General features: G+C 32.3%; 1 protein-coding gene across 3 annotated transcripts; it reads right to left on the bottom strand.

Moving 5' to 3' along the window:
• Nucleotides 1-72: 72 nt before the first annotated feature.
• Nucleotides 73-10,976, bottom strand: LOC145326830 (WD repeat-containing protein 76-like). 3 transcript variants are annotated; one of them, XM_080170259.1, is made up of 14 exons: nt 10,869-10,976; nt 10,622-10,684; nt 9,405-9,568; nt 8,943-9,113; nt 8,398-8,535; nt 7,487-7,570; nt 7,004-7,131; nt 6,059-6,149; nt 5,414-5,544; nt 3,138-3,393; nt 2,571-2,765; nt 1,990-2,115; nt 1,580-1,638; nt 73-1,184 (listed from the first exon to the last, which is right to left on the bottom strand). In XM_080170259.1, exons 1-14 carry the CDS (start codon nt 10,939-10,941, stop codon nt 1,025-1,027), a joined length of 1,839 nt encoding a protein of 612 aa, XP_080026385.1. In that variant the 5' UTR covers nt 10,942-10,976; the 3' UTR covers nt 73-1,024. The 3 variants fall into 3 exon arrangements, with proteins under 3 accessions (XP_080026385.1, XP_080026384.1, XP_080026387.1); XM_080170258.1 differs by having other exon boundaries at nt 2,571-2,769; nt 3,142-3,393; XM_080170261.1 differs by lacking the exon at nt 8,398-8,535 and having other exon boundaries at nt 2,571-2,769; nt 3,142-3,393.
• Nucleotides 10,977-11,113: the final 137 nt, after the last annotated feature.

Here is an 11,113-nt window from a genome sequence, read left to right as displayed (position 1 = left end):
CCACTTCCTGGCCTAAGTGTTAAATTGCCTTAGGTATCTTCACTATTAATTGTTAGATAAATAAGAAAATCGGATTAATGATTTATTTTGAAATATATATATTCTGTCATATTTAGATACAGGTAACTAGAATTTTACATAAGCGTATAAATTGAGAATAATATTGATATGGCGAGTTAATAAATGCATAAATGTTAACATAATTTTAAATACATTTAAAGCTGTACGAGGTATAAGGAAATTTTCATCAATATAGTATGTCAAAACCACCCTTGTGATCGAAAGAATTAAAAAATAATTTACTTTATCATATCGCTTAGAAACCGATTAATATCCGGTGGATTAGAACCCGTTCGCAGCCATACTGAAATTAGGTATAGCACCGTACTGAAGACAATTTTCACACGACTTGGTGATTTTGACACATATTTAAAACATATTAAAATGTTAACGTAAAAACATGTCTGACAAAATAAAATACATTTTCAGTTAGAGTATAACAGTCTTTTAAGTGTTTTTTAATTGCTTAAATAAATATTCATCTATCTTTGGTCATCTATTTCTTGAGCTTATTAATTTACATGCATTATATCTTTTCAATTAATTACAAAAGGTTTAGGGTAACGCATTTTTAAAGTCATTAATAAAACAAAAAGTTTGTAGGCATTCCCTTTCTTTAGGTTGGAATGTGTCATTTTTGTATCTATGCAAATTATTACATGCAGAGTTCCATTTTCGCAAAATGACAAAATTGAAAATAGCAAATTTATAAAAATGTGGTAGTTAATGTAAAAAAAAGAAAAAGGGAAATTTATGGAATGATTAAAATAATATTTCGTGGTTCTAATAATTTGCGTTTAATAGCTACATATTTGTTGCAGATTAATAATTAAAGTTACATATTATTTAAAAGTCGTTATAGATACACATTAAAATAAGTTAAGTATTATTGTAATAGAATTTTCAAAGATTTTTAGGCCCGTTCTTAACTTCAAAATGGTCAATTTTCCGCAGCGCAGCAACTCTACATGAAGGCGTGCACACGTCCCGAGCTGTTTCCTCCAATGATGATATCCAGTGTGGGATGAACAGCGACCACAGAGCTGATGCTGCCAAATTCATCTCCTCTAAACTGGTGGATCCTCTGCATTCCTTTGGCTGTGGCTTGCCAGGCCTCCAACTCTCTGCAAATAAAATATTCATCAATATATGTTTCCATAAAAAGAGCCGGTTCTAATATAGCGGATATTAATCGGTTTCGTAACCATATTGGAAAATTGATCTTATTACCTACTAAACAAAAAGGTGTGTTGTTTAAAAGCTCAATGTTATACATTCAATAATAAATATTAACGCAAATATATTGTTATATTTCTTAAAGTTTAGCTTCAAATTCTGCACTTGCATTTGTTCTCAATTGAAAATTGTAATGATTAATCCTTAAAATCTATTTAAAAATGAGAAATCTGTAGGTTGTATTAAAAATAGCATTACAAAAATATAATTAAGATTAAAAAAGATTAAAATTTTTATTATCCTTCAAAGATCTTACTGGCCTTATTTAACAAATCAATCTCACCTAGGATGACCCATACTACCAGTAAAATACACATCTTCATGAACAGGATGCCATAGTCCCTATAAATAAATTTAAGATAAAAATTATAGTTATAACAAGCAAGGACAAATATGTACATTGTACATTATTAGTAGAGCATTAGAAGTTAAAAACAGCTTGGATGAAAACAATAAGCGTCCATTCTCCCTGTAGACAACCAACCCTTTGATTGCACGACCTTTGTCTAAAGTCCTAACTGTGCATGGCAATGAGTTGCGCCTGTTTTTTGGGCCAAGCATTTTCTCTACTTTTAACTATTTATGTTACGCACCTGACATAGCAGCAGTGTGAATTATTTTTAACCTTCCGATAATAAGCGAATGCACTACTTATTGAGCCAAGGTCGCGGGTATTAATATAAAAATGATTACCTTGAAAGGAGTGAGCCATTTGCCAGTGTTGTTGTTATGCTTAACAGCACTGCCAGCAGTCATATCACCCTTCATCACACTTGTATCAAACAATCGTAGCTTGTCATCCCAGGACAGAGTTGCAACCTAAGAAATACATAATTAAAAGACAGGGATCTAAAGGGATAAGACAATGGCTGATAAATTGATGAACATTCCTAATGATGATACACACAATTACCCATTCTATAGATTACAATTAGTGTTTGAAACGCTTGGACTCTCAACTTAATTAACCACCAATCACTATTCAAAAACAGTCCCCAAAGTTGTAAGTCCAACGAATAATAGATGTCCCTGATGAACCTGGAGAGCTATCAATTTTTTTTTTAAATACAAGAAAAATACATCCCAAAAGTAAACTTTTTCTCCAAATAACCTAACCTCTCACTACAGAGACAAAGCCTATAATCACTGTTTACGCAAAAGTGTCAGATCCGACTCCCACCCTTAAATCTTCTCATATTTTTTCATGAAATTTTTTTGCTTTTCTCAATCAATACATTTTGGTATTAAATGTCTAGGGATCCAATTCTACAAACCTTATTTCCAGTAGAGTTGAAAACAGCACTTGACACCGAGCGGGCATGACCGACCAATTCAGCCAGAGAATCCATGAGGCCTGACCGGCCCTTGCCAGCCGTCCGCAGGTCAAATATGAAGACTCCGCCCTTGTTGTTTGCCGCCATTACAATGTTGGTCTGCATAGGGTGTAGGCTAATACACTTGGGACTTATTCTGGTAATAAGAACATCATTTAATTTTTTCAGTTATAAAAGCTTATGACCATTCTAATAAAAGATCCAAAGAAATAAGACAATGGACGATAAATTGATGTACATTCCCAATTACGATAAAAACATTACTCTTACTGTGGAAAAGTTTGAACACTAAAGGTTTTAACAGCCCAGCAAGATTTAATTAAATTTTAAACCAGCCAATGAGAAGTCGTGTTCATAGAACTTTGGCTACCTGTTAACTACAAAAATACAGCAAACTATTTTTTTCTTGTTTAAATGAATAACTTCTGTCATAATGACATTCATTCATCATTATTATATCCAGTGGCAAATTAACATATAAATTTTATAATATGATGTTCCAACTTTCCTGTCAAATATATGATAATCCTGAACCACAGATTGATAGCCCGACCTCAGATCAACCAGCCCGAGACATCCTGTCTTGCCTTTAGACACCAGAAATGTATTTGCATCAATTTGTTCATGCATAGTGGTGTAGGCGTCGCTTCGTTCATTTAGAAATTTTTCATCGCCATACATGAGTCTACTTTCCATTTTGTTTAGGTCCAAAATTCTGCTAGTTCCGTCGTAGCTTGTGGTGATGAGATTTTCACTGTTAAACCTAAATATACAAAACAATATAGGTAAGAATTAAGGTGTTACAGAACAACTAACGTTTTTAAGACTTGGTTATATACTAGCTTTGCTGATTGCATGGTACATAATGAATAGGAATATTTCATAGATCTCAACTTTAAAAGATAAAAATACTTTTACATTTTTTTCTACCTATAAATAGGTATTAGAAAGCCTAATGTAAGTTAATATCAATAAGGGCTTCAAAATACTTCTTCCTAGTTTCAGGGTGGCCACAAGGTTTTTTTTTAAAAATCCGTACATTTCCGTCCATATTAAAAAAAATCCGTACATTTATCCGTACATTTCCGTACATTTTTATACTAGTAAATATATTATTTAGTAAAATGTCTCAGCAATGCATTAAGGTTTCTTACTACTGATCTGGTTCTGGGTAGCCTTGCAGGGTTTAGGCATCGCAGGTATTGGCCCCGTAGGGTTAGAGACCCCGCCTTAGCCATAGTAAAAACATGGGAGGGGGGTTACCAGAGCTCAAAAACCACCTTACGTGAAGAATCCATGGTAGAAACTAACTAATAAACGCCTATAGAACACCCTTTGTCCTTAGAGACTTGGACTAATATACCCTCCTCCGGAAAAAAAGCAGGAATCTAAAGGGATAATACAATGGCCAAAAAATTTATTTACAGTCCCATTGCTGAAAATTAAAATTATCCCTTCTGTTGATTACAATTAGTGAATGAAATGATTGGACACTTAACTTAATGAACCAACCAGGAAAAATTTATAAAAGTTCCAAAGTTGTTGAGCCAACGAATAAGAAGGCTTTGGGAACTATTGTAATAATAAGCCCAATGTCCCCTCCCACCCTGGGTAAAAGTATAAGGTAGAATATGTAAGGATGAGTTTGTTATCTTTACATAAGTTTGTACTGAAGGATCTCACTAACCGCTGAACCGATATGGTTCTCCTTTACAGTCTAGCTTCTCAAAGGTCCTGTGATGGTTTATAGCTATTTTGGGGGAGGGTACCGCCAACCTCCCAAGAGAAATCATCACTAGAAAATAGCTCCCCCCCTTAATTTTCTTGATATAAATGAAATTAAAATTGGGGGAGAATCGATAACCTAGTGAGTAAAAAAGTGTTTTACTTTAATTCAAGAATGACAACATCCCTAAAAGCGAAGCTCAATTAGTCCTATTAAATAATGTAAAAATCTTGTCTGTAGCGAAGGATCTCGCTGACCACTGAACCGATATAGTTCTCTTACAGTAAAGATTTTTAACTTTTTGACAACAACTTTTTGTATGAAACAATTATCCTATTTATCTGATTATACAGTATCCTGTATTTACGCAATTTTACAAATGAATTTGTTTGTTTGTCCTTCCTTAGATTTTAGAGCTTTGCTTTTATGAATGTTTTCATAATGTTTTTTTGTAACCCTTTTTTTTTGGGGGGGGGGGGGAAGGTATATACTGGAACTTGAATAGATAAGGCAATATACATTAAAATGATAAATATCCTAAATAATGATAAACAAAATTAATTAAACAAAATGAATTTCTAATATGTTAGACACTTCTAGTTTGGAACCAATAAAAATTATCAATAGGAGGTTCAGTGGTTAGTGATATCCTTTAGTACAGACAGACAGATACACAAAGACAGATAAACTTAATTGAATATTTAAGAGAAGAATAATTAAACTTCTGGTACACCATTCTTGTCCTCTCTGATTCCCGTGAAATCCAAATGTAATTTACAAATAATGATACATTTTACTTAATTCATTAAGACCATAACACTAATTATAACACATTCTAAAACCTTTGTAACTACAGTATGACAAATAGCTAAAAAAAATTTATTTTAAAATAGAAAGTACGGATTTTCCGTACACAAAAAATAAAAATCCGTACAATCCGTACATTTTTTTAGCACTTCTTTGAAAATCCGTACAATTCCGTACATTGTGGCCACCTTGTAGTTTAGCTATGATCCTGTAAATGTGTATAATCCATCTCCCACCCCATGATTTTTACCTGTCCCATGACTGCCAGTTGATAGGTCTGGAATGATAGTTGAACAGGTAAACTCCATTCTCCTCGGAATCCTTGTCCTTTATATCCCACAAGCCAAGGGCTCCCCATTTTCCACCAGCGCTGGCCAACAGCTAAAATTTTAAAGGATTTTTAAAGTAAATATTTACTAAAGTTATAATTATCGAGGAAAAGAGGTAGTTTGTTACACTAATCCCCAAAGTTTACTTATTCGTTGGCTGAACAACTTTGGGGACTTTTATTCTTTTTTGATTGGTTGGTTCTTTAAGTTGAGTGTCCAAACGTACATACGTCCAACCACTAATAGTAAGAAAAGGAGTAATTTTTAGTATCATTATTGGAGTTATTCATTAATTTATCTGCCACTGTCTTATCCCTTCAGATTGCTGAAAATCATTACAGATTAAAGATTCAAAATCCTATTAATTTCTCCTGGAGAATTAACGCTTCTAAATTACGGTGATGGAATAACATGTATAGTATCATTTTTCAGGAAAGGATGAAAACATTTTCCATTTTTTACTCCTCCTTGGAGAAAAATAAGAGAACATTTTGCAGCAGGGGAAAGAAAATTCTTGTGCACGTGCAGAATATACACCCTTGAATTTGGTTTAAAAATTTTTAAACCTTATGTTCTGTAGGATGTAGAGCAACGGAGAATATTCTGTCAGGTACAACTTTAGCAACAAGTTCAGGTGCAATCCTCCACTTTTTCAACCTTAAATAAATGATACGAATGGTTTTTATCAGGTTTTGGTAGGCGCGTGTTAGTCGCGTGTAAACCTCAGTTATATCGTTGTATCATAACTTTGAAATTCAGTCGGATGTCTAAACCTTTCCATAAACAGACAATCCAGTTTTTAGAATTTCAGTTTATAGGCCCATTTGCATACAAGCAGAGGTGGATTCTTTTTAAAAACATTATGTTCGCTTAGTAAGGCAAAATTATTAGCGAGGCAAAATAAAAATCCTCCAAAATCCCATAAAAAATCTACAAAATTAAATAAAATCTTAAAAGGGTTAATAACATAAGATTTTGTTAAATTTTTGTAGATTTTTAATTAACGTGATTTTGGAGGACTTTTTATAAAAATAATTTTGCCTCATTAGGCGACACTATTTTTTTTAAGGATCAACCTCAGGTCTAAATTTGGGGCTTGTGCGAGGCTGTGGCGCGGCTGCCGAGCCATGGTAATTATTGACTTGGTGTTTGAATAAAAAGAAAGTAAAGTCCTAGATATGTCAATAAGTACTGGTGCCAGGGAAGAATTTAAAATTAAATCACTAATTTTAATTAAAAATGCTGATCAGAAATGCTCTCTTGTTTTATATAACCAAGAAGAACCATCAACTGACGATCAAAGGCCTTGAGAAAGTCCAAGAAACAGTAAATGGATAATATATTAGGTATTAAGTCGGAAACTATTACAAAAACTTACAAAGCAAATTTGCAAATAAGATACTCACAAAACCTACTGTTTGTCGATAATTTCTCTTATTATTTGTCTATTGGATCGATGTATAAACTAAATTCGCTGGCGAATCCACTATCTATCAATTTAAGTTGAATACCTTTCCATATATTCTTGACTCGACTTGCTGGATTTTACTTTTGGTTTAGTCATCTCCTTGCAAAACTGGGACAAATAATTTTGCGCATTTTTTAGTTTACTTTCATCTTCGTCGTACTTGAATATTTCCTAAAAAACATATATTTCTTAAAACTAAAAGTACATTAGAAGTTTCATTTTTTTTGTAAATCATTTAATTGGGTATCTTAATACTTAATCAAAAATTTAAAACTTTTAATTCAATTAAATTTCTAAATTTCAAATGTATTCATACAAGAATATTCATTCCTGGCAACTTATCTTTTCCGTCAAGAGAAAAAAAAACATTGATGCACAAACTGTGCTAACGACTTCGCCTCTATCAACTAGAAGGAGGTAGAAAAATAGCCTAAAAAGCTCAATGCTTGAATCTAATAAACCAGATTCCGGGACCTAGTGAAGCTTCCAGACAAACATCCTTACTTTATTATAGAATTTAATTTACCTTAGCATCCAATGTTTCTAGTGGAAGAGTAATGTGTTCAGGTTCTGGAGCCAATTCAGGTACATACCGTACAATTTCAGGTACCTACAATATACAAAATAAATTCAGGTACATGCCGTACAATTTCAGGTACCTACAATAAACAAAATAAATTCAGGTACCTACAGTATACAAAATAAATTCAGGTACATAGCGTACAATTTCAGGTACCTACAACGTAAAAACAAGGATGACAACATCCATAAGTATCGAAGCTCAAAATTTATTGATAGATATCTGTAAAAAACTGTGTTTTTCATCATCTCTAAAAATGCTGCCTCTATGATAGGTAAATATTTTCAAAAAATGCTTAATGTGAAAAATGTTGTGCAAGAAAAGTTAAGATACCTCTTCTATTTTGTATAAAAAAAATCGTATTTCAATATCAATTTAGAAAAAGGAATAAGAAAAGTACCTTAATGAGTTTTAAAGGTAAAATGCTTTTTAGCTTCCCACAAATGCATTTTTAAGAAACTGCAATTTGTCATTAAGGAGTCCAGAAAATTACGAAAACAAAAGATGCGCATATGTCATAGGAATATTCACTAAAAATTTCAGCTGTCTATCTTTAATAGGAGCCGAGAAAATCACGTTTCTTACACTTTGTCTCTAACAGACGGACGGACGGACATTTCGAATTATTTTGGATAATTAATATCAAATTTCTTATGATTCTATGACCCATATGGGTAGTACAGGTAGACAAAAAACAAATAGAAGCATCCTGACTATAGGTTCTGTTTTAAATGTATCTAGTATAACTTGGTTGGGAAAGAAATAGAACAATTTCAATCCTTAGCTGATTTTTTTATAATTAAGATATTCCCACATAAAAAAATATTTTATGATAAAGCATGCATAAATCTCCCTACCCTTGTTTTGGCCATTTTCAGGCCTCGTAAAAGAGCCTTCTTTGGCGGCCTAACTCTTGTTTGGGATGTTTTAATTCGAATTCTGTCCCTAGACTCAGTAAATTTGATTTCTGGCTCATATCTTTCTATCTTCTTAACCTATAAAATGACCGACTTTTAAAGTCCCTAACAAACTGCTAGTTTTGTACTAGAATGTAAAGGCAATCTGTGAATGGTAATGACGTAGTTTAAATTTGATAGATCTAAAAATGTTTTATAGCAATAAGTCTCTTTCCGATGTTTATTGAGTTATAAATTCCTAGGGTAACTAGTAACTTTATAAATATACCGTTATCTAATTTTGAAGAAAAGTCACTAAACTGTAGATTTACTTTAAGCACAGTTACTTAATAACTATGGTATGTCCATCCGTAATTCACAATGTTTTACAATATACATTAACACAGATCCATACAAGGTGTCCTTTTAAAATCTGAACAAATCCACAAATAAAGAGCAAAGGCTATGCAGCAATAATAGTATGTGCAAAAAAATAGCAAAACTACCTGTCCACCCTCTAATCTTGCGGATTTCCTCATTGGCAGAATTTCTTTCTCCTTTTTCACAGACGCCAAGCCGCGCTTCGATGCCGCTCTTTTTTCTTGGGTTTTTGGGGTAAAGGCTTCTGATACTCGCTTTTTTACGTCCAGAATTTCTTTGAACATATCCATTCTCTCCTAAAATTAATCATCATAAAGTAAACCTATTAGTAGTGTATATTTTCCCTGATTTCCCAAATTCTATTTCATTATTTCAAAATCTTAATGCTTCATAATTACGGTACTTTCAGAAGCGCAGCTACAGTAATACTTGCGTTTGTCTATACTCTCACTAAAAATCAGGCATAAATAAAAAACTGAAGTATTGGCTAACTTGCCAAAACAATAATTTTCTAATAATTGCCTTGGTACATACTTTTTTTTATCTCGTATATGATTAAGTTATAACATCAAATTGAGCTATTTTACCTGAATATTTTGCTGTCTAATTCTTTCATAATCTGACATATCCTCTTCTCCCTCCACTAGACTATCATTGCTGTCCTCTTCTTTCATATTCTCAGTTTTTATTTCTTCAGTCTTAATCTTCTTGCCAAGATTCTCGTTGAGGTCGGCTTCTGGTAGATTTTCTACTATAAATAAGCCCACTAGAGTCAATGCAAAAAGTAAAAAAAACAATCTATTAATTAGGGATAATAAAGTAGTTAAAGAAGATTTGTTTGAAAAGTTTTTTTTTGTTAAAGCAAATGATAAAAATGTATGTTATGAAAACATTTGTCCTCTAATTGAGAGGTAAAAAGTGGACAAAAATAGGCCTATGCCTAACTTAGTTCTATTGTCGAGCTAAAAAGCATTGTTATTCCATCAATTTTCAATATGGGGGGATATGTAGGTATATTTTAAGGGATGTTGGAAATTCACAGCTGCAATCATTTATGTTTGTGTGTGTAATTTTTAATGTTTTGATTAGTTTTTCACTTACAGGTTAAAGAGTAGGCAATATTATCTGTACTATTTGGTTTTAAAAGATCAATAAGTATTTTTCAAAACATTTTAGTTCACATTTTGCCTGTTGTTTTTTTGTATTGACCTGAATTATGTAACTGAATTTAACAACTAAGGCCATCCAATGGGCCAAGACATATCCTCCTTTCTCAAGAAAGGGTGTAACATTGAAAATATCATTTAGCTGATCACTTTTATAGGCTGTTTTTGAGGTCGATTAGCTAATTTTTACTAACATTTACACTTTTAGTAGGTATAGTTGTGATTGATTTTCATAAAGCCTAACGAGGAAAAAATTGCTTTATGTCAGCTTCTTATTTTCGAGATGGGAAAGTTCAATTTTACAATGTAATAAGGAAATGTGTTACTTTTCAACTTCTTTTTCTTTTTGACTTAGACACAAATGAGAGAATTTTTTTCCCAATATGGCTTCAAAACCGATTAATATCCGCTGGATTAGAACTGGTTTTCAGCCATAATGAAAACTCATGTGTAGCGTCGTATTACAAGCAATTTTCCACGAATAATAAAAAAAACATAAGATTAATACAAATTTTGTAGGCCGGGGCCTTCGTTCCCTCGGGGCTAACAAACCTAGTTTTTACCTTTTAACTTTTCATTTTAATATCCACGGAAAGCTGTCTATAATACGATGCGATAAATAACCATAATTTCCTTACCAGCATTTAAGATACTTCGTCTTGCAGATCTTCTTTCTGAAGTTTTAATCTCTTTCTTCACAACTATAAAAAAAATATTAGTAGAGAACCTACTCTAAAATTAACTTTGTCTGTATGTACTTCAGTCCGTGACGCAATTAGTGAAATGTGATTTTCTTTACTGTTCTTTCTAGTCTAAGATTGTATTTGCTTTTATTGCTGCAATACTTGTGAAAGAAATATCAAGGATATTTTTAATTTAAATTACCTTTAGTTGTCTTAGGTTTTTTAATACCATGTTCAATGCTAGATCTTGCTTTTGTTTGTTTTGTCCGCCCCATTTTTTAGAAGATTTTTTTGTGGTCTGAAATACATAATTAATCACTTATGGAAACAATGCTAAAACATTGTCATTTTCCAATATCACATGATAATATGCCCAAAATGAACCAAAAAAATTTATTATGGATTCCATTTGCTCAATGCTTGATTTTAAGGGCAAAGATTAAAAAT

The sequence above is a fragment of the Acartia tonsa genome, chromosome 8 (assembly GCF_053477335.1).
Source record: "Acartia tonsa isolate MP-2025a chromosome 8, ASM5347733v1, whole genome shotgun sequence".
Lineage (NCBI taxonomy): Eukaryota > Metazoa > Arthropoda > Copepoda > Calanoida > Acartiidae > Acartia > Acartia tonsa.
This window is presented reverse-complemented; position numbering and strand designations above follow the sequence as displayed.